The following is a 22,480-nucleotide window of genomic DNA, read 5'->3' as shown; positions in this document are numbered from 1 at the left end:
CATAATATGTGTGTGTAGTGAGGGTGTGTTTTAGAGAGAGATGACTAAAGTTGAAAAGTTGAACATTTGTGTCCAGAAAAGTGGGCCAGAGATCAGCAGCAACCACAATCAACTTCTTTGGCACCATGTTCAACCTTTTCCCGCTTAGCCGGCCCTTTGTCGCCCTAATTCTGTTCTGAACTATTATTTATTAGTTATTCCATTTTCCTGCCTCATTATTATTAATAACTCAGACACAAACTAACCTATTCCGCCCTCCTTTTTTCGTTTATTCCCTTTTTTTTTTTTTTTTTTTTTTTTTTTTTGGGTGGTTTTTGCAAGACCAGACTCGAGAACAACGCAGAATCGGATCCAGCCATCCTGACCTGCTTCCGGGTACAAAAAATGACTCTCTACGCCCAGCCAGCTAGACTTGACCATTGACCAAACTAAGCCCGTCTCATAACTTCTCTGGCTCGTGTCTTTTTCTATAACTATACGCTGTGTACAACAACACATATACGTTTTAAACATTTTTCTTGGGTTTGCCCTGGCTTCCTCGCCTGCATTCATCAGAAAAAAGCAAACTCTAACTAATAGTTGTATTATTATCCTGTCTTTTATGTTTTTTTTTTTTTTTATACCTACGCAGTATAACCATGCTGGATCATGGCTTGTTATCGTGTGAATGGATGAATGAATTTTTAGAAAAATAAAAAAAAAATAGAAAGTCATTATTATTCGGAACCATACCCTTTTTCTTTCCCTTTTTTTTTTGGGAGGATATTTGATATTTGATTTTTGCTTTCACCCTTTTTTCTCCCGCCTTTTTTCTGACACCGGCAACTTTAGCCTTTCTCTTTTTTCCCACTAATACACAGTAATAAACTGTATCCCTTCTGCGTAATCCGCCGCTGCCACTAATAAGAAACTCCTTGACCAGACCAAGTGGAACAGAGCCCAGCGAGGCCTGGTTTATCTCCATCCCGCCATGCTCCATCCGTGGTCGCTACTGCGTATGTGAGACTCCTCTTTCGTCTTCCCAAAAGCGCCGAGAACCTCCCCTTGTTAAGTTGTTATTACGACTCTTCCCTTATCCTGCTCCACCAGCCTTTCCCTGGGCCGGACTGAGGGGGGTTGCTGAGTTAAGTGGGCTGTTGGGTGGTGTGGTGGTGGCTCATGTTCGTTCCTGCGACTTGCTCGTTCTCCGATTCATTCGTTGATACTCTGTACGTACAAACTAGATAGACTTATTACTTACCTTTCGTCATTGCCCGCCTCCTCACTACTACTACTACTACTACTACTACTACTACTAAACTACTACTGACTGACTACCCACCCCCATTTATTGCATTTTTTTTCCTTTATTATTTCTCTCTCCCTTCCATTCAATCAGCTCACTCACTGTTCATCAAGCCGGCCTGGTATATAGTTTTGTTGTTGGGGCTGCGCTCTGTCTGGTCCAACCAAAGAATAAACCTTGCGGCTCCCCTTCCACCGCCCCAACTTGCGTCACTCTTCACCTCTTCACCACCACCCGAATTCCAATTCAACCGCCTCTCGCTGTAACTCTTGTGAATCGACTCCAGTCCTGATTGATGCCTGCCCTGATAGACCGATGGACCGATAGCACAATTGAGTGACCGGCTTCCGCCGCCCTAGATGACCGTCCTCACCCCTACTAGTCTCTTCTGCTACCAACTACTCCTCTCCTACTCCCCCTTCTCTCCCTCCTCGTTCGTCTTTCCATTCCATTCCCTTCCACCCAGGAGGCTATATATCAGGTATCCCTCCTCCACATTTGCCGTTCGATACTCCTTAATCCCATACCCTTTCCTCTACCGGTGCCGCCGTCCCCATGCCTGGCGTTCTTCCAGCCGCCCATCCGCAGCTTACTTCCGCACACCCGCTTGCTCCGAGCTATTCCACCTACAACAATCCCAGCATCAGGAATATTGTCGAAGGAGGATCGGTGGGAGCCAAAACAAATACACATTGCAGATCCAGTGAGACTTCCTCTGGGGACACGAGGAAGTGGTCCTCACCACTTCGCTTTGGGTTGTCCACCCCGCCGGAGGATATGGCAGGTGTTGCTGTAAAGCAGTCTGTCCCGTCGCTCCCACCATCCAGCTATGGAACAACAACCCCATATCGGATCCAGACGTCCTATTCGAACGCTGCCCCCGAGAGACCATCCATCCAGATAGTGACGAGGAGGGACATGGCCTCGAGCGCCGTGAGCTCCCGGATACAACAACCACCCTCTCAGACGAGCCAGCTCCCAGAGACCCGTGAGAAGGAGAACTCGGGCAGTTCAATAGCTCCGTATTTGCAGATTCCATCATCCATCAATCATAGCAGAGGCAGTCTGGCGGAATTCACTGCACAGGTATGTTGGGTTCAACGGGTCATTCCTTCCTTTCAACTGAGAGTTTTTTGGACTGCGTACCTAACATGACGGGCGAAGATTACATGCCTCTTCTGGTTCGAAAAAGCGTCGAAACTTAACGTCGTCCTGAATTCCTCGTCTTCAAAGTACCATATTCCACCACTTATGCCTGAATCGATACCAACAATCGGCTTTCGGAAATGGGTCACTACAATCCTTTCCACGACACAAGTCAGCCAAAATGTCGTGCTCTTAGCCCTCCTATTTATCTACCGTTTGAAAAAATTCAACCCCGCTGTGAGAGGGAAACGGGGAAGCGAATTTAGATTAATGACGATAGCTTTAATGATGGGAAACAAATGTATGGCCGGTACCTTATTTTTGAAATATTTATTTAACCGATTTGATATCTTCTTATGCTGATTTGATCATAGTCCTGGATGATAATACATATACGAACAAGACCTGGGCCGAAGTATCCGGTATCTCAGTCCAGGAAATCCATATAATGGAGGTGGAGTTTCTTAGTAATGTTCGATATAACCTATTCGTGACGAAAAGTGAATGGGAGCAGTGGCACACCAAGCTTGGAACATTCGCAGACTATTTCACAAAAGCTGCTCGACTTCCACTCGATAACGAGGCGCAACCTACCACCCCGACTACGCAACCCTCCCCTCATCTCACACCCACAACTCCTACATCTGCTACACATCTACCAGGCCGACCCCCAAAGCTACCCTCTCCTCCTGGCCTAACATCATATGTGCCGCCACACCATCCAAAATACACACCAGCGCCTCCACCCATTTTGGGCCACCCAAGTCTGTCTCCGCGTCAGTCGTCATGGACAGTGAAATCGAATTCGGGGCTTCATCGGAAGCGAAGCTGGGAAGGACCAGTAGAGGAGCATCCCTCAAAGAAAATGGCCATATCAACCGTGTCTGGCCCTGCGTCTCTTCCTACACTTCCACCCGTAACAGCAGTCACCGGAGGCCATATTCCACCCTTGACAATGCCCTCCGTTCCACAATTAGCAATTCCCACGCTCCCTTCGTCTCTACCACAACTTCCGCGGCTCAATTTTGCACTGGCACAACAGCATTACCCTCCATTTGCCCCACAATCACAGCCTCCACCCATCCTACCACCTTCTACCCGTGCCATGGCCACGGTTTACCCACCTGTTAGCACCTGGAGCCAACGCACGCCGCCAACGACGACGTTAGCCCCCATACCTCACACGCTACCTAGTACCTCTACGAACTACCCCGACCAACCCAAACACCAAAGCCAATACACCTCGACCTCCGCCACTATATCTCCAGCTCTCTCCGCCTACTCTGTACATACACCCACCCGACTCTCCCCATCCTTCGTCATCGATAGAAACTCCCCCTACCGACCCGTCCGGCAGGTCAACACATTGCTGTATCCTCCCCCATCCGCTTCTATGAACCATGCTCGCCATCTCCCGCTTGATCAGATGCACTACCAACCGTTGGGGAAGTCCGTAACTGAGCGAAAGACTGGTGTGCTTCCTTACTCCCAAAACAACAGTTGTAATGAAACTTGGTTTGATTCGCAATCGCATTTTCAGTCTAGCTGTCCGCAAAATCATCATCATCCACGTCAGCAGCATCAGCAAGAACTACAGCAGCTGTATCAAGGCCAATCCTTTCGTTGAATCAATTGAGGGGTATTTTGGAGCACTAGACACAATTCCATATACTTTAGACGATCTAATTTACCCCTTGTCGACGATGCGTCTCATTCCAATCATACACTCTTTTTAACGGTTTTTTCTTCGCTTTTATCTTTTGATTTCAGCTAGCAAACTTGTACAGCGTCGTTCCGGTCCGTTTCGTTTCATCCCTCTCTCTCTCTTATCTTTTTTTCTTTTTCTTCTTTCCCTCCAGCTTCATGACGAATACCACTTATATTTTTCCAAAGCATTGCGTCGGAGTTTCGCTTAGATGGGTGTCTATTATTGGTACTTTATATGTTATTTTTATCTTTTCTCTTTGTTTTTACTCCAGTTCATTTTCATTTCCCTTTTTACCGGGCGGTTTTTTTGATCTTCAATTATTTTTTCTCCTTTTTCTTTTACTACCATCAGTGTCACTACTATTATTCTATTTCCATGGGCGGTTCACTATTGTTGTTATCTAAGACCTTTCCACGGCGGTTTTTTTTTTTTTTTTAAATTGATTTTTCTTTCTTACCCTTTTCTGAATGAATTCCCTTTTTAATGATGTGAAAACACCATTATTATTATATTATCATGTGAAGCTAGAGGTAGTTAGTTACATGGGGCCGGAGGAAATATTATTGACTCGACAAACCATGGGTACGTACTTAGGCTGGGCAAATCTCCCTCCTCTTTATTTATTTATTTTGTATCTTTTCCCCCTTTTTTTTCCCGAATCTGAATAAATTAGAAGCTGAACTTGCATATACTGAGAATAATATTGAGTTTATCTCAGATTCATGAAGTCTAGACAGTGAATGTGAAGTTTTTGATGCTGAATTATTTGCAATAATGAAAGCATTCAGATTGATTGAATTGAAATCTCACAAAAGAGCTGATTTGAAAGAAACTGAAACTCTCATCTTAGCTCGCAGATTATAACAAAGAGAGAAATACTAATCTTTTTATTTTATTTTAATAGACAGACTGTTGTATTATTTTAATATCTGATTTTTTAAACACAGTTGAAATATCTGAAATACTGTATTTTTTCTCTTCTATATGATAATAAATTTTTAAATAATTGATAAATATCATTATATCTGTCTCTGCTGAGTTAAACAGTATAATAGTATCTGCTCTGAATATTTATCACTTTCAGTGTAGTAAATTATATAACTGATTATAAGAATAAAGAAAATCTATTATTTAGTGGAAAATTGTTATAATTATAAACAGAATAAGCTTTTTTTTTTCAAGATTGTTATGAATATTTACTCTCTGTATACATTCACCAATCCCTAATTGATTGATTGATTGATTGATTGATTGATTGATATATATCATTCCTCCCTCTTTTACTTCCGCTCCTTTCCCCCCCTACCCCTCTCCTCTTTCTATCGTCACGCACGACATGATGCAATTGCCAGGCAGTGCTTAATGCGCGAGGCATGGACGGAGGGGAAAGGGAAGAAAGAGGAGGGGGAGAGAAGATATTAGACGATATCTTATCTTGTCTGTCTCGTTGGTTGGTGCATTTTACGTAGGCACACGGAGTCTGTATGTATGTATGTATGTATGTATGGGATGGCCGTGCACGGGACAGGACCCGCTCACGTTGACCGTGATGGGTGTAAACTAAAGCTCAGGGAGGCTTCTCAAATATATATATATCGTTGGTTTAGATTATGTCGGGGGAGGGAGGGAGGGAGGGAGACTTGGGGGAAATCTTACCTTTTACTACAACATCAATATAGATTGATTGATTGATTGATTGATTAAGGGCCCACAATTCCCAGTTTACAAAAATTAATTCAGTCTTCGAGATTACTCTTCGATACCGCGGGCTCGTATCAAACAAAACTCACGGCCAAAGCTATTATAAAGTTAGCTCATAGAAGAAGACAAAGGGAGAGCGGGAGCGGGAAAGGGATGTAGAGAAAGAGAAGAGACACAGCAAATAGAGTTAAACTTGTGCTCTCGAACCCCATGGTAGTAGCAACAACCTACGTAAGAGCGTTCTCGCAAAACAAGAACAGAAACACTCAGATTTGCTGATGGCATTGGTAACAGGATAAACATCAGCCCTACACGGGAGGACAACAACAAAAGAAACTCATACAGAGATCTGGAGTAGGTTTCTTCTCAATGGAAGCTTTTCTTTTTCAAACACTATTTCTGACAGCTGCACTTGTGGGTGAGATGAGATATACGGTTTGGTGGGAGGTGCGATTGCTCAGAAGCCCGGCTGGATGGATAGATCGTCCCACGGCATGGTTTGGCTAGGAGAGGACTTTTTTTCGTCAAGATAGCTCGCTGTAGCTGTAGTGGGATTTGGGATTATTGGGGTGGAGTGGGATGCGGTGGATGGCATTGGCATATATGTGTATCCAGCGGCGCGGAGCGCCTCCACTCCTCATATACACCACATCATGTACATGTACCAGAGTAAAAGTGACGTGCTCAGTCTTCTTAGCAAGGAGGCTGAGATCAAACTTGCATATATTTGTGCGAGTAAAAGAGTGCAACCTATAGACATACAAAATGAGCTATAGCTAGAGAGCGACAGAGTGTTGATTCAAGTATTTTGAACTCTACCTGTTGACAGGCATAGTCCTTCAAGTCAAGATAGTTCCTTTCACTTCCACCGCATAAGATAAAAAGGAACAAGTACCAAAGATTGAAATTCCTGGGAGGGCTTCCTTCCGGAGTGGGTGGTGGTGTTAACGTCAAATCTGAAGTAAACATCGTCGAAGTCATAAAAACCTGCGCCTCCATCGGACTCCAGTCCGCATGCATCCATCCTTAGGGCTTGCCTCCCGCAAGCTCCTCCCTCATAGCCCCTTCTCGCGCCTTTAGCTCATCAGTGAGCTCCGGCCCAAAATCCTCCTCCGCAGCAATGCGTCTCAGTTCCACCCCGCCAGACTTGAACGGAATCTTCTTGCACCACTCGAGTGCTTCATCAACATCCTTGGTCTTGATCACCCACCAGCCACTGAGAGCCGGGTTCTCAAGGGGCCCCTTGACGACAACGGGGTCGGCAGCGGTGGAAAATGAAAGGCGGTACCCGTCGCGTGAGGAGGGGAGCAGACCCTCTCCGCTGACCATGACGCCGGCTTTGACGAGCTGCTCATTGAATACGGTCATGTCTGCAAGCTCCTGGGTCGTGGGCATCCTGCCAGACTCGGCGTCGGCGTCTGGGAGGACCACCACAATGAAGCGGGGCATGGTTATTTAATGGTAATTTTGATGGATAGGATGGTTGGGCTGGTGCGAGGATTAGCATGGGCACATGTACCGCTCGAGACAGCGTCTAGACATTCAGACACGAACGTCATGAGCTCCCGGGGGAATGGTTAAGCTCAACGCAGCCCCTATCCCCTCTCCGCTTTGCAGACTCACCTCGAATATCTGCTTGTTCATCAAAGGACACAGCGAACACAACTTCAAAACAACAACTGCCTGAGTCGCTCAGATCATTCCACTCTCGTGAGAGAGGTCCAACACGTTTCTTGTTATATAGACTTCGCGGGGACGTTTTCAACAGCATGCCAGGCAGCAAGCTCCCCTCAGAGTTGAACTCCTACGTACGTAGCGTAGGGCGTGGGTGCCTGGGAAATACGATCGTAGCGGCAACTACCAAGAAACCACTAATGCTCCGAACTGATACCTTTGGACTTCACCGCGGCGATCACCTATAAGTCTACATCATTGACAACCTGGAAGCCGCTGCACGCCAGAATGGCGGGCAGTTAAACAGGCCAAGCCAAATGCACTCGAGTCATCAAATAACATCACCTATGTAAGTACTAATTTGGTATGAGAAGCTGGGACGAGACAAACAAGACAAACACGCTGTACTCTGTACTCCGTACGGAGCAGTTATATAGCTTTCCCGCCCGACAACCGGAACTGCCGAAGCCACAGATTGATATGGCCGACTCCAGATTTCCGGCAAGAATACCTCAGCATTTCGATATGTGAGGTTTCAGTTGTGATGTCGACAGGGATTTTTCGCAGAGGCTCTGGTAGTTTTCGGGGGCTATTATCAGCCATGGCCGCGCATAACAAATCCTTTGAATGACTTCAAGGGCAAAACAGGTGGGATTTGATCGATCCTTTAGGCTTTCGAAGTGGGGAGTGTATCGATAACAGGGCTATTCGCAACGCACATGCCTTCTCCCGGGCAGCTAATTTTTTGTAGCTGAAAAGGGAGGGCCCATATCTTTGCCCATATTTTGCGGAATCATTTCATCTCCCAGCTCAGTCATAAACCACTCGATAAGAAGTCCCGTTTCAACTTTATATTCCTTTCTCAATCTCACATCTTCCCCAAGCCCACACGCATACTCTGGCCATAGAACAAGGATGCTCTTCAAACCATGTCAAGGCCACCCCCAATAAACAGCTCTGTGCAAAGCGCAAGCGACAGAAGCGATGATGAAGAACATCCCGCCGCACCCTCCGCACCGCCCGCATATCCATTTGTCAAGTTGATGGCCCTCGAAAGGTTAGATGAGAACGGAGATGCTACGGGCAACGGTGGATCTTGCGACAGCTGTGCGAATGGCGCTCAGAATGGGGAATCATTTCGATTTGAGAGGTTTCGGGCCCGGATGGCCCCGTATCGGCCAGACGATTTTAAAGTTGCGTATGGCGGACACGTTTACGCCCAGTCGGCATATGCTGCATCAAAGACTGTCGGGAAGGGTTTCGTTTTACATGTAAGGACCTAAAGTTACTTACCTGTTCCCATTTTTATTTTGTTTACTGTGTTGTTGTGGACACTGCTCTGCGCCTGCTAGGCAGGTAGGTTGAAAGGCACCTGTGCAGTATAAGTGTTTGACGGAAGGAATATGTGTGTGCCAAACAAACCTGAAACCAGCGCGAAGGCGAACAAATAATATTTCAGCTCAGATATCACCAACTTGTACAGATCCAACAGCTTGCGCTATATTTCAAAAAGAGGACAGCAGTAACTAACTATGGCTGTTCAGAATATAACAGGCTCGTTCACGCTCCCAGGGTTGGATGGGATCCCCTTCACATTTTCAGTGCGCCATGTTAGAGACGGTTCAACATACTGCCTTCGCGCCGTAGATGTTTCACAAGGCCAAGGTGTGTGTTTCAGCGCTCTCTGTAGTTTTAAACGGGCAGAGCGGAGGTACAATTTCCAGCATCAACCAGTCGCAGATATCCAGGAGAGATATAAAGTCGTCCTGGCGGGGAAGAGGATAGAGGACCACCCATTGGCGCCCTTCGTCGACAGGGCATCATGGAACCCCAAGGTTGAAGAACGCATAAGTGAAGAATTGCATTTCGCTGGCGTTGAGTCAAGGAAGGTAGCGATGGATGAATACAATGAATCAGTGGATGCTCGAAACCATAAAGATCGGTATCGCCACCTGCAATTCTATCGGCTCTTGGGGCTACCTGGCCTCGAAGACGAAGCAGATGCCGGCACACTCGAAGAGATTCGGAAGGCTGACGAGGCGGGAGAGTACGATAATCTCTATATCTGTGCCCATCTATACCAGAGTGACCGCAGTTCGCTACTTGTCATTGCGTGGGCTCACGACATGGTCTATGATATTACCAATATCGCGAGTCTAAGCCATACCGTGATCTTCCACACCCATGGGCCGGCATTGAGAATGATAGATTGGGATGCCCCTAAGGAAGCAGCGCGGAAGAAGTGGTTCGCGCTGGAAGCACAAACGAGTCGATCAGGAGAGAATCGAGGTCTCTTCCAAGCCCAGATTTGGAGCCCTGATGGCACGCTGGTCGCGACGATGATGCAGGATGGCATGCTAAGAGCTTCGTTTCCTAAACTTTGAACACCATTGCTCCCTGTTATATTAGACTTGCATATTTCAATTTAAATTAGATGGTGAAGACTGGATGTTTTTCAAATGCCATTTCCTGTTAGTCTTTGGATCTTTCCCGAAGTCTAACAATTGAGATATTAGTTCCTGGTTCAAATTTCAGACTGGTTGTATCCTAATCGATTCGAGGGAGGGTCGACGGAAGGGTCAGCCCTATGAGATCATGTGACAACTGTCTGCTTGTGACGCCAAATGCCTGGGAAGGGGACGGCGGCCAACTATCCATAACATAACAACCGCATTTGCGAAGTAGAACTCTGCCTCATTCAGGACCGTTTCCAAGACCGTCAACCATGAAGAATATGTTCCGAGATTCACGGGTATCATGAAGAGAACCCTTCTTTTGGTATTTATCCACGGTTTCAAGGTGTGCCACCCCTCGCGCCGCCGCCTCGCGCATTACGGATGGGAGGAGCTTTGGTAATATTAACAGCGCAGTCAATAGGGCGGAGAGGATACATTTGGAAGCTTCCCTGATCATCTGCGCGCCTTAGTCAACCATGCGCTGCCGAATATAGAGGTCACCGTAGCGGTGTACCCGAAGTTTGAGACGAAGGGGGATTTAAACGGGTGTGTGGCTAGATTTCGAGAATGGTTCGTTCCATATTGGCTTGTGCTTGATATCCGGGAGAAATTAACAGCATCTAACGTGTGAAGTTGTACACAGGCTCCAAAACACGGTTATAGACATAGAAGTCGCAAATGAAGCACCGTCTCCCACTGTCGACCCGTCTGTACATGTCTTTTTAGTTGGACATTCGATGGGTGGGATTGTTGGCGCAGAGACTTTGCTCCTTCTAGCGTCAGAACAACTCTTACCCACTCCGTCAAATATTTCACCCTCGAAGAGGTCAGGGGCGGAGGGCAAGCCTGTAGAAGCCAACGCTTTTATGTTTCCTCACATCCAAGGATTGCTTGCATTCGATACCCCGTTCCTTGGTATCGCGCCAGGAGTTGTCTCATACACAGCTGAAAATCATTATAGAACGGCCACTGCTGCGTACGGAGCGATTTCAGAGGTAGCTGGTGTATTTGGATGGGGAGCTGCGAAGAAAAGTGAAAATATGGCTAGAAGCACACCTGTAGCCGACGGAAATAGTCGATCCGGCGCATCCGCTCTTCCTCCAGCTACGAGTACATCTAGCATGACTTCCTCCACAGATGATGCTGCTGCCACGCCGTCCTGGCAACGCTGGGGACGCTACGCGATGTATGCGGGAGCTGCAGGCGCAGTTGCAGCCGGTGGAGCAGCTGCTTTATATTCTCAGCGCAATAAATTTTTAGAAGGCTGGAGCTGGGCTACCTCACACTTAGAGTTTGTTGGGTGTCTCGCACGGCCTGAAGAACTACGACGGCGCGTATCGGCGACCGCAAGACTGCAGCAGGAACGAGGGATCGGCTGTGCAGATTTTTACACATGTTTAGGGGAGGGGGCAGTCGCCGTCCCAGCTAGCAGCAGCAGCAACACTTCTTCCACAGCTTCCTATCTCAGTCGGTATATATTGCGCTCGAAGATGCGAACATTCTGCAACCTCCCGGCTGATGTTGATGAGGGCGAAAATAAAGGTGACATCAAGGCAAAATATAGCGATATGTCGGGGATCAAGTGGATAAAGGCCACGAATGATAAAGCAAATGATGAAACAAAAGCGCACATGAGCATGTTTTCGTCCGTGGAAAATCCATCCTTCTATGATCTCGCTCAGCAGGCTTGCGAGCTGCTGACTGGATGGGTCGATCGAGGGTGGTACTTGAAAGCTACCCGCGCTGGTGGTGGTCGCGGTAGTTCCAGTAACCCAAAAAGCAACAGCCCTGGGTCGAACCGTGGCCAGGATGAAGGGAAAGAGTTTGTGGAAGGCGAAGATGATGTTGTTCTTGTAGATTAGGACGGATTTCCGGAGTCCAAATTTCTTGCTCACTCTTTCCGAAGTTGAATTTGTTTCAAGCGGGCGTTATGCTGTATTTTTATGCGAGGTGCGAGGAATACACGATTGAATGATACACTTGAATAAGGAAAAGGGAATGATTGCCAGGGAAGGGTTATTATTATGTTTCTACAGTAGGGTGTTTTACTATACATCGGTACTGATCAAGGCAACGGTCATGGCTATGCCTAATCAGAGTATCTCGCGTTCTCAACGAAGAATGAGACATCTTTTGTGCCATCTATGCTCTGAAATTCCGTATGCGATAAAGCATTTGTTTTATACATGATATAGGACTAGCTAACTTTCAACATTTAAATGCAAACAACTTGGGAAAATTGCACATGATGGCGTCTTCTAATTCTAGGGACAATTGATTCGGAAATATAATGTGGACTCGGCAGGTATTTCGTTCCCACATACAGGAGTGGGAGTCAGTAATAAAGGAAAGGAAAAGGGAAGAGGTGTGGATTTTTCAAAGCAGGGCTGTGATTATTAAAATGTCTCTGTGAGTGATAAACAGTAAAGTACTAATATATATGTGACTTGTCTTGCTGATACATGAAGGGATTTGCAAAAATGTTGAAATAAAATAAAAAATAAAACAAAGAAAACAAAGAAAAAAACAAGATATAGAGGGAGAGAAAAGATAAAAGAAAAATTGGAGGCAGCCAATATAACCCAAATAGAACACCAAGCATTAAGATGTCGTTGAAAATTAGAAAGCCTGTAGGAAAATGAGGCTAGAACGGCCAAGAGCAACAAAGATAAAAAGGAATCCTCCTAGAGAGAGGGGCTGGAGTAATGTGACAATCTATGAGAATATGACAATAGCAAAGATATTAGTTTCAATTGGATGGCTTCAGTAGTTCGTTGGGACACCGCCGTAGATGGACGTTCGCTGGTGGTACAAGCTGCTGGCGTATTCGGAGTTGTTGTCATGGTAAACAGTAGCCCTTCGGTCATCTTCTAGAAGTTCTTTAACTTCCCAGTTATTCTGTTTAACACCGACTGAGAATTCAAGATCTTCTTTCGTGATGGAGTCCCAATACTATTCAAATGTTAGCTCAGCAATGGCATAGCGTGTGGCGGGAAGAAAGAGCAAGATTCGCGTACCTTATAAACCATCATAACTCCTAGAAGATTGCAAATAGTTGCAAAGAAAAGGCCATCCAGATAGTGTTGAACATTTTCGCAGATGGTTTCGCTGAAGACGTATAGAATCACTTGCCCGATGAGGAAAAAGAATGTGCCAAAAGCGATGTGGCCCAATGGCCATCGATCTTGTAGAGTATTCACGACAAGAATAACCTGCATTAGTAGATAGATGATCAGGCAAAGTGCATTCAGGATATACAACACGACGAATAACCCAGCAGTTCTCGTCGGCGAGAGCCCAGCCCATCCCTTGAAAGTTAGTAACGAAATCGCGAAGGAAACAGAGAACATTCCCAGGGATGCTAGTCGAAGAAGCCAAACTGATAATGTCGTCCCATCCTCATAGAGCTGGAATCCCACAAATCCATTGATGAGCAAGCAAGTACAGAGGGCGGATGTTAGACCGTTCTGCACGGCTGCAAAGTACGGGAAGACAGCATTTCCAGGGGGAATAGCGCCGGAATCAAGGACAAGCGAAAACATCGTCAAGGCCATGTAAAGGTAGAAGAACGTGATAATTTCCTTTCGACCTAAAAAAACGAGTCCAAATCCGTATTAGAATCATATGGTCATCTAGATCATCCATTCTCAATTTCCGGGCAAGTTTCATACGTACCCACAGCCGTAAATTTCGACCGTACATGGATTACCATGATCACCGTCATTACCAGAGCAGCAATATGCGCAACACCAGTAGCTCCCTGAAAGATGATCGTATTTGCGACTTCGATATTCCTGGAGTAGCAGTTGGCTAGATAGCCCCGTGCGCCGTTCGTCACCGTTGAGGGAGGCCCGACCAAAGAGCATAGAGGGATCGATGCCTGCCGACATATGAAATCAAAGTCACCGAAGCCCATTGTCTACTTGGAGCGGATCGTCGACCCGCGTGCTACTTCAGTCAAATGAGAAGGCAGTAGGGTATATTCGCGTTAACGAAGGCGCCAAAGGTGTCAAGGAGAAACGGCAAGCGGGGTGACAGCACAGGAGGATAGAGAGCAAAGAGAGGTCAGACCTAGAGGGTCATTGCGTCCAGATTACAGACTTTACGGCTCGGCTAGAATCCGTCCTGTCGATAATAACAAAGGACGTTGGCAATGAACGACTAAGATAGAAAATTGGAAGACGATTAGCGTGGGTAGGACGATGTTTCAAGGTTGACGTTGGAAATTGCTATTTTGGGGCAGCGAGTTACGGGTCGGTCTGACAAATATTGCGCTTTTGCTCAGCGAGCCCCAAAAATAGAACCTATTCTAAATGTGGACTAGTGCCTCTAAAGTTTAAAACGACTCCGCGTCGCTTCAGTATCGTATCACTACCTACTTTACAACAACCTGTTCGTGATAGATGCCTAGATGCTGAATGATGTCGTGTTGGCGCGTCTGGCATCACGGACCATTTCTGCTCGTTCCTTCAGGATAGGGTTCGTTGCGCTCTGTTAATTGTCACCTTCATTATGCTGCTCTCTTCTGCGGTCAATACGGGTGCAGCTCATTTCCGCAAGGACTTTTTCAAAAATGAAGGACCACACACCGACCCTGTCGGTGCCACTATGGCCAAGCCTTCAAACAACTAAATGTATGGATCCTGGCGTCTCAAGTTAGAGAAATCTAGTCAGCCAACAACGCCATTTGTTTGGGCTTGTCATTGTCAGCAAGCTGTAGATCCCCTCAAGGCTGGGACATCTTGATATCATAGCTCCTGCAAGGATGAAAAACAATCCCTGTTATTTATTATCCGTCCGAGAAGTATGTTCGGACGCTTGGCTTGCTTCAATGTTTTTATGTGCCTGTATTAATCGGTCTGTCGAAGTTAATCTTAAGGCATCAATGTACCTTCAATCAACTCTAACCACGTTTGAGATTTACGCCACGCGGAACAAGAACAGTGGGAAAAATGAGGGATCCAGTGTTCCGACCCATTGTGGAGCGATATGCATGCACAACTTGATGTTGTCTGTTCAGATGGTGATCTGTGCCATTTCAGGTGTTCTCAATGTGGTATGCCCTTGATCGTCGTCCATATCAAATTCTTCAATCTCTTCGCGTTTACGGTTTAAATTTGCCGATGTGACGTGCCGTTAACAAACCTTCGCGCAAGTTTTACATATTGAATACTTCCTAGAGGTTTCAGCCGAACTTTATTTTTATATGACTCGATGTGTTGAGTTCTCCGGCCTTTAAGCGGTCCAGATAGCAAGAGTACATTGCAGTTCCCCGTGGGGCTAATAATGCGTGTTATCCGGAGCCCTACAAGGTTTTCCCGCTTCGCGATTGCTGTACAACTCTTTTTATTATTCGTGCAATAATACAAATAAACAGCCACATTTTTCTCGTGGCATCCCTGGCATATCCTTGGATCGTCAATCTTTAGCCACCGTCCCTCTCGATCGCCGACAACCCCCACTGGATCGACCGGGAGATGATATTCTTTGTAAACTCCAGAAACTTCAGATTGCCTTGTTTAAATAGACTTTCAGCAATCTGATTAATTTATCCTGGCCAATTCCGTGAAGGTTGCCTTTCTTGTTTCCTGCCAATGGAGAATTTTGAGACCACCTTGAGGTGTAACCAGGTTGCACCGTTGCCCTTCATGCTTCTATAAGATCCTACAAAGAGGGAAGGGTATGTCCTCGAATACCCACTTTCTACAGGATACCTTCTAGCATTGTTACTGCAACAAATTCACTCCTCTCCCTCCGAAAATTTAGGTATGACAAAGTCCCTTTTGTGCTTTATGGAGACTTCCAAATTGCTAATAGCTATGAAGTTTCAACTCGCCCTTGGCCTATCGAACTTCTTGCAATGTGCAACTTCTTCAAAAACTTTTACATCTACAGCGCCTGTCGGGATCCAGCAAACCATTTCTTCCGTATTTCGACTGATGGATCTAGCGGAGTCCGATGCGACGGGAGCCCCCATGAAAGATTTATCGTGGTCGTTGGTCAATGTCGTCTTTGCAAACGCTAGGATTAGACCAACCGTTTTCCAACCCGGCTCATTACCTCCAATGCGTCCCGAGACAGGGAGACACTGTTACCCGGAATGTTCTTTAATAATTGCAGTAATCAACTATCCAGGTACGACTCATTCCTTCTAAATTATGCACTTGGCCGACTTTTTATTTTGCCTTGCCTCCCTCTTCCCTTTTACCTCGATTTCTTTTCTATCTCGTCTTTTCCTTGACTGCTTGACGCGATCGGGAAACACTTCTCAGCTTTTACATAATCCCAAGCTTTTTGAGTTGTTTGACCCATGCCTTATAAACCTTCATTGTACAAGGGTTAATATTAATATCTGAACAGGGGTCTCCTTGTAGTCGTTGACACAATTATTTTTCCATTTGATCATTGGGTATACATTATGAGGCGTTATCGCGGACTGCAAAGTCCCACTGGTCATTCGCTGGGATTTAAATTCCCTATTTATTTTGCGGCTAGGGGCGTTTTCTAGGGAAAGGATGGTGGAGAAATGGTCTGTGAGTTTCTTGGGTTTCTTGTTTTTAGTGGTTTGGACTGGTTCTTCGCGCTTCAAGGGGTGAGAAGTGACGGAGACCCGCATATAGCACATACCTGGCTTCATTCGTTCCTATTGACTCGTCATAACTGTTTTGGTGGCATCTCCCCTGTCCTTAATACATCATTTCCACACATGTATTCGTACTGCATTAGCCTTCGGGCGTTGCAAGGAGTCGGTGATCAAACGTTGTCACGTTGGAAATTCTCCATAACCCCTGTTCCCCCGCAATATCCCTAGCATATTTGCACGGCTCATGACCGATCTTAACTTGCGAGTATTCCTTATCATGGTTGAGCCGGAACGCGGGCCGATTGCTATCATCCAGACACCCTCATACTCATTTGCGCGGCCGGACTCTTTGCTCCAGTACGTCACCGAATTACTCTTGCTAGCCAGCCATTTTTTGAGTAATCAGAACGTGCCTATTCGAACGGTAAGCTATAGAGTCTGCTTTTAAGAAAAAATAACTGGAACGCATTTCTCCATCCCTCCCTCGTATAGTGACTAATATTCTCTGATAGGCTTATAACTCCTATATCTATACCCCCCCTACTCTTCATGGCCCAAAATTTTGTTACAAGCATGCAAGAAGCACCAGTCTGGCCCACATTGATACAGTCTAATAAGACCTTGAACTAATGGGGGCTCCGGCCGATGCGAGCTGGGGGGGGGGGGGTCACTTGTATCCAGGCAGAGCTGGCACAACGCTCTACGCGAGGCGCCTCAATCTGGGTCCTATATTACCATGAATCTAAGTGCACTATATGGTTCAGCTTTATACCCTCGTGGAGTATTAATAAGAATTGCTACGTCTTGATTGGCGATTCTTCTGTCAAATGATACCTTATTTCGCTAAGGATGGGCATCACATTAATGGAGTGCCAACAACTTTTGAAATACACGAGGAGAGAACGGAAGGGGCGGCTTCCTGTTTGTTCCCCCAGTGATATGTTATCGACCACAGATGTTGCTGTTCTCGGACAGTCCTACGCGCCAATAACGTTTTTCATTCTTGCACACCTCGCTGCTGTCTGCTGTGCTATATCACTTGCTATATTAGTGACTTCAAAGACGCGGTCTTGGAATCTACTTCCTGATATGGTTTTGATGAAGCGAATTTAGGCGGGAATTTCTGATTCTGCTCATTCACTTCCTTTCCTTGTCTAGCTAGATCGTGCTGGCCAAATAATTGGTTACTCCTGAAAACCTAGAAATGGATAATTCCAAATATCATCTATAATATTTCTATAATATTTCATATGTATTTTCCATGGCTTCGCCGGTTACAAGCGTAGTAGTAAGAAAGGTATAGTGAGGCCACCAGACAGCATTGAAATATATGATAGCGTTTCAGCCAGTTGGTTGGCAATCGTATGTCCGAGGTGACAATAAACCTATCGTTTATTTACATTATACGCCGAATGATGCGGCTAGCTATCATTGCTCTTAGTATTTGCTGATCAGGAGGCGTTGTTTCCCCTCCCCTGAGCGTTGAAATTCTCCTTCGAGTTGCTCAAATATTGCAACGTAGCAATCAGATAAGTTATTTAGAGAAGGATGGACAACTGACATTTGGTGATGGTTCAATTTGCAATAATAATAATGATTACCTTCTATTGTTCCCTTGTGTAGCAATTAGCTATCACGGATATCATTCATACCCAGAAGTATATTTTTATATATATATCGGTGTTGAGAATATGAGTTTGTGTTTTGCATAAAGGGGTAACTTAGCTAATGTTGTTAGTTATTGATATTTGAAGCCTCTTCATCCCTTTCAACTTGTTTGGTTCTTGTACGGACATTCTTCGCTTGTTTCGCCTGCTCTTCATGCTTGTTCCAGATACTTTGGGCCTGAGCTCGGCCACTTATTGCTAAATTTAACATCGTACGATAAATTATGCGTAGGCCAAAGTGGCTGCTGATCGCGGGTTCCGGGTTTGCAACCTCGTAGAGAACGCGGAAAAGGGGGACAAATGGCTTGCATCCCTCTGCATATTATCCCGTAAGACGCTGATCAGAAACAAAAGATGCGCTCGCTCGAAAGCGCGCATTGGCTATGATTGACACAAAATGATCTCAGCATCAAGCACTGGCGGAGGCGTGTATACAGAAAACTTGACCTCGCTAAGTGCGCCACCTGACCTCGTTATGTAAGCTGACCTCGCAAATTGTTGGGGGTCCCGCGGTTGGTCGGCCCTTCTACCAGCAGTGCGCTGGTGGTGATTGAGCTCTTTTGCCCCAGTAGCCTACACAAATTGTGGCCTGTGCCACTACCTGACCTCGCTCAATACATCTTTTCTTGTAATTTGAAACCACTCAATTATTTACCATCAATTCTACAATCAATTCAAAATCAATTTAAAATCAATTTAAAATCAATTTAATACTGAAATTATTCTTGAATTTAATAATAAAGTAAGTATTTATATAATTTACACTGAATTGATTATTAATTGATTTTCAATCAATTGTTAATTACTTAAATATATAGATTGAATTTATTTTTATTACTATAATTAATTAATAATCAATTTAAAATCAATTTAAAATTAATTATTAAATATTTTTATCTTAATATATTTTAAAATTCTGTAAAATATCTCTTTATATTCTATATGAATTTATCTATTTATTTAATTGATTATGAATCAGCTATACATGCTTTTTGATTGATTGATGAGCTGAATGAATGAATAAATGAGTGAATTGAAAGATTGAAAGTCAATTATCAACTGATTATTACTGTATTGTGTGAGGTCAGTGTCATGATTATGTAACAAGGTCAAGTGGCGCACTTAGCGAGGTCAAGTTTTCTGCTTCCTGGGCGGAGGCCTGCTTCCTGCATTAAGAGTCCAATTAGTCAGGACTACTGGTACAATTCAGGGCCGTGGCCTAGGGAAACGGAGTTTTTTATGCTTTTCTGCGACGTTTACTTGCATATATATATATATATATATATATATATATATTTTTATTTTTTATTTTTATTTTTTTGAAAAGCCGATACATAGATCGGCAATATAACACTTGGCTGACTGGGCAGGCGTAGACAGGAGATTATATGATCTCCCTGTCAAGTAGATAAACATCACTTTATGTATAGTTGGAGCTGAAAGGGAATTTAAAGGTGTGAATCAAGGCTCCTTTAAACTGGTCTTAAATACTAAATCACAGCAGCTCAGAGTCATTTCTGGTATGGTTTCTGTTGTTTTAGGACCCTGCAATACAAGTGCAAGGGGAAAGCAAACCTATATTTTCAGTCTGAGTGCTGCTAGTTACATAAATGTAATGTGCATACATACTAATGCTACAGAAGTGTGCTCAATTCATTACTTTTGTTCAAAGGCAACGGAATAGACGCGAAATCAATAGAATAGTAAGGAAACAAGGAGAGGAAAATTATCACGAAAGCATATGCTTCTTGCGCTATAAGCTGTGTTGATGGATGGAAAACGAAGCGTGGACAAACAAAGTACTATCTGACCTGATCCTCTCTCTTTCGTTCAGCATCTTCAATTCCAATGAGTAACTAGTAGGAAGACGGTGGATGATACAAACATGGAATCTGGAGCCCTCAAGCTACACCTTGAAAAGACCAGAACCACATAGCCCCGAGGGGCAACTTTAACTTGAAAAGTGAGGCTTGTGTACGTAATTTCATATTGCAAGGCCTGGTTAAACCCCAGTTGGGACATGGGAATCCTCCGAAATTGAGAAGTCCATATCACTAGGTGGTCGTTTGGGCTTATCCGGGTTCAATTGGGCGTGATGCTGGTTCTTGACCTATTGCTGCAACACCCAACTCGTCGTGCTTCTGAAGCGGATAGGTTCGGTGTCTTCTGTAAGTACCGTTACCGCATCGCTCTCATCGACTCTAGGTGTATAGTGTAAAGCATTCGGTGTATGTACCGATGATCTTGTGTGCGTGTTCGTTGCTGACGCATTCGTCCGTGAAAACTTAGATGTGAATCCCGAAGGTAGAATATCCTGGGCGTGCTCATTTTCTTGGCCCTTTGCAAGCAAAGTCGGAGACCTGTGAGAATCGACAGTGTGAGCCTTGGCTAGGGGTTGTATTCCTTATGGACTGGTACAACCTTTGGGAGCCCAAAAGCGGAATTGTGGCCTCGTAACACGAGAGATTTAGGTCTGGGCTTGATGTGAGGGATGCTTGACTTTGCTCCAGTGAGGGCTTTCCGAAATATAGAAGTGTGTTTCTCTTCAGTGTTGTGCAGTTTCGACCTGACAGAAGGGGTATACGGTTTTTCGAAGCTGATTCTACATCCCAGTATGGTTTACCGGTGGTCTTCATGCTAGTATTTTTGATTACGGGAGCTTTATGATACCCCGAGGCAAGCCCGAGATTTAGACGCAGGCCTTGATATCGACTATAAATCCCTCCGGGATGCCGCTGCTTTTTAGGCCTTATCATTACGCAGGTTGCAAGGAATATAAAAAAGACAACAACTAGTTACAAGTAAAATGTTAGATGAAAGTTGAATGGAAGTCCCGAAGGTGGGCTGATTGTCTTTGCTTACCTACTATCCCTGTCATTAAAACTGCGAGATGCGTAGGATTACTACTATCCAAACCGCCCTTTGAAGGAGACGAATTTGCAGAGTTTGTAGGAGATGGGTTAATGGTTCCGGAACCCGAGGTTTTTGGTGAATCAATTCCTGGTTTTTCAGTCTCGCTGGGACTGGTGTTTGCAGGTGGTAATGGGTTAATGGTTCCGGAGACCAAGGCTACTGGTGAGTCGATTCCTGGCTTTACAGACTCGATGGGACTGGTGCCGGCAGGTGGTATTCCGCTACTGAATGTGGTAGGTTTGGGCTGTTCTTCCTCCTCTCCCGCGTTCTCATCCCCGCTGGTGTCGATACCCTCGCCATCCAAATCGCCCTCATCATCCTGACTTTCTTCGCTGTCAGTCTCGGATTCAAGTCCCTCCCCTATCCTTGAGGCCGGGTGTATTTGATTCCGGTTCACGTGCGCTAAGTTGCAGTCTGGCGAACCTTATATGGCTCTGCCTGCTCTGTCGGTACATGAAAAAGCGAACGACCTCATTCCGTCTCCTCTTCTCGGTAACACCCGTTGCTCGAGGAGATGTATTGTGCTTATTGGATCTTGATCTCTTTGTAGGATATATGAGCTGCCTCAGAGTATCTCCCTCATCGGCCATAGACCCAATCAAACTAGCCATATTTTCAACTATCAAAGGCATAGTTGTGATCTTCGATAACCTTCGCCCTTGAAATCGACCAAAAAAGAGTCTGCGTTGTTTAAAGCAGATAACTGGCGGTAAACGGCATGAGTATGCGGTCCCTTCTGCCCAATTATCACGGAACGGCGTGTAAGTAAAGCGAGGTAAACAGGCCAGCTGCCTACTAGATCGACAAAATCAGATCCCAGCTGGGATAGAAGAAAAACGGTTCGTAAATCAAGTCTATAGCGTATACTCAATGCCAAAAGCCAAAATATGGCTAAAGTCCCTGTGTGAAAACAATATTACTGAAGAAGGGCGGAAGGACATTTGACTTCGTTAACTGATGCAAGGGGGTTCCACCTCGCTATATACCTCTTTTCTTCCGCTGGTTTATTGCTGTTTTGATATCGTCCTTAGGATAATGGCATTATTGTTATTGTTCCTCCGGGGCTTGAAGGCCGCCTGTATCGAAGTGAGAAAAGAAGAACAAATTCCAAACATTGAAAAGAGAGAATAGTCAGGTACTCGAGGGGAAGGGATAGAAATGTTGCCCAAGACCGGATCCGGTATTGTTATGCACGGTACGACAAATGGTCCCCTCTCAGGAGAAGGGGTGCCCCGGATTCAGCTGCTGTTAGCGACCAAATAAGGGGAATAAAAGACCACCATAGCAGTCAAACATCATGAAATGCTGAAGGAGTAAAAAAAACCCATGTCTCATTGCCTAGGGCGC

The 22,480-nt window shown here is 45.2% G+C and overlaps 8 protein-coding genes across 9 annotated transcripts; 5 read left to right on the top strand and 3 right to left on the bottom strand.

Moving 5' to 3' along the window:
* The first annotated feature begins 307 nt into the window (after positions 1-307).
* Positions 308-4,572, top strand: BDBG_06796 (mucin). The gene is made up of 3 exons (XM_031722776.1): positions 308-2,371; positions 2,450-2,732; positions 2,806-4,572. The coding sequence occupies exons 1-3, from the start codon at positions 1,841-1,843 to the stop codon at positions 4,056-4,058; spliced, it is 2,067 nt and encodes a 688-aa protein (XP_031579637.1). The 5' UTR covers positions 308-1,840; the 3' UTR covers positions 4,059-4,572.
* Positions 4,573-5,244: 672 nt separating this feature from the next.
* Positions 5,245-10,530, bottom strand: BDBG_06795. Of its 2 annotated transcripts, XM_031722775.1 has the most exons (4): positions 9,046-9,066; positions 7,464-8,936; positions 6,072-7,328; positions 5,245-5,937 (listed from the first exon to the last, which is right to left on the bottom strand). In XM_031722775.1, the coding sequence occupies exon 3, from the start codon at positions 7,287-7,289 to the stop codon at positions 6,867-6,869; it is 423 nt and encodes a 140-aa protein (XP_031579636.1). In that variant the 5' UTR covers positions 7,290-7,328; positions 7,464-8,936; positions 9,046-9,066; the 3' UTR covers positions 5,245-5,937; positions 6,072-6,866. The 2 variants fall into 2 exon arrangements, with proteins under 2 accessions (XP_031579636.1, XP_002623356.1); XM_002623310.2 differs by lacking the exon at positions 5,245-5,937 and having other exon boundaries at positions 6,108-7,328; positions 7,464-10,530.
* BDBG_06794 (acyl-CoA thioesterase) lies at positions 7,927-10,084 on the top strand. The gene is made up of 2 exons (XM_002623309.2): positions 7,927-8,785; positions 9,059-10,084. The coding sequence occupies exons 1-2, from the start codon at positions 8,444-8,446 to the stop codon at positions 9,896-9,898; spliced, it is 1,182 nt and encodes a 393-aa protein (XP_002623355.1). The 5' UTR covers positions 7,927-8,443; the 3' UTR covers positions 9,899-10,084.
* Positions 10,086-12,267, top strand: BDBG_06793 (uncharacterized protein). Its single transcript, XM_031722774.1, has 3 exons — positions 10,086-10,313; positions 10,392-10,540; positions 10,614-12,267. The coding sequence occupies exons 1-3, from the start codon at positions 10,272-10,274 to the stop codon at positions 11,830-11,832; spliced, it is 1,410 nt and encodes a 469-aa protein (XP_031579635.1). The 5' UTR covers positions 10,086-10,271; the 3' UTR covers positions 11,833-12,267.
* On the bottom strand, positions 11,973-14,221 carry BDBG_06792 (chitin synthase export chaperone). Its single transcript, XM_002623307.2, has 3 exons — positions 13,646-14,221; positions 12,988-13,559; positions 11,973-12,922 (listed from the first exon to the last, which is right to left on the bottom strand). Exons 1-3 carry the CDS (start codon positions 13,884-13,886, stop codon positions 12,734-12,736), a joined length of 1,002 nt encoding a protein of 333 aa, XP_002623353.1. The 5' UTR covers positions 13,887-14,221; the 3' UTR covers positions 11,973-12,733.
* A 514-nt stretch (positions 14,222-14,735) lies between these two features.
* Positions 14,736-15,150, top strand: BDBG_17445 (uncharacterized protein; the record flags this gene model as incomplete). Its single annotated transcript, XM_031725164.1, has 2 exons — positions 14,736-15,026; positions 15,127-15,150. 2 exons carry the CDS (start codon positions 14,736-14,738, stop codon positions 15,148-15,150), a joined length of 315 nt encoding a protein of 104 aa, XP_031579634.1.
* Positions 15,151-16,797: 1,647 nt separating this feature from the next.
* BDBG_17444 (uncharacterized protein) lies at positions 16,798-17,167 on the top strand (the record flags this gene model as incomplete). Its single annotated transcript, XM_031725163.1, has 2 exons — positions 16,798-16,977; positions 17,066-17,167. The coding sequence occupies 2 exons, from the start codon at positions 16,798-16,800 to the stop codon at positions 17,165-17,167; spliced, it is 282 nt and encodes a 93-aa protein (XP_031579633.1).
* A 2,404-nt stretch (positions 17,168-19,571) lies between these two features.
* On the bottom strand, positions 19,572-21,821 carry BDBG_06789 (uncharacterized protein). Its single transcript, XM_002623304.2, has 4 exons — positions 21,557-21,821; positions 21,083-21,498; positions 20,642-21,011; positions 19,572-20,580 (listed from the first exon to the last, which is right to left on the bottom strand). The coding sequence occupies exons 1-4, from the start codon at positions 21,763-21,765 to the stop codon at positions 20,331-20,333; spliced, it is 1,245 nt and encodes a 414-aa protein (XP_002623350.2). The 5' UTR covers positions 21,766-21,821; the 3' UTR covers positions 19,572-20,330.
* Between the last annotated feature and the right edge of the window lie 659 nt (positions 21,822-22,480).

Source organism: Blastomyces gilchristii (genome assembly GCF_000003855.2).
Source record: "Blastomyces gilchristii SLH14081 genomic scaffold supercont1.14, whole genome shotgun sequence".
In the NCBI taxonomy this organism is placed as follows: domain Eukaryota; kingdom Fungi; phylum Ascomycota; class Eurotiomycetes; order Onygenales; family Ajellomycetaceae; genus Blastomyces; species Blastomyces gilchristii.
Note: the sequence above shows the minus strand (reverse complement) of the source record. Positions and strands in the feature narration are given on the sequence as shown.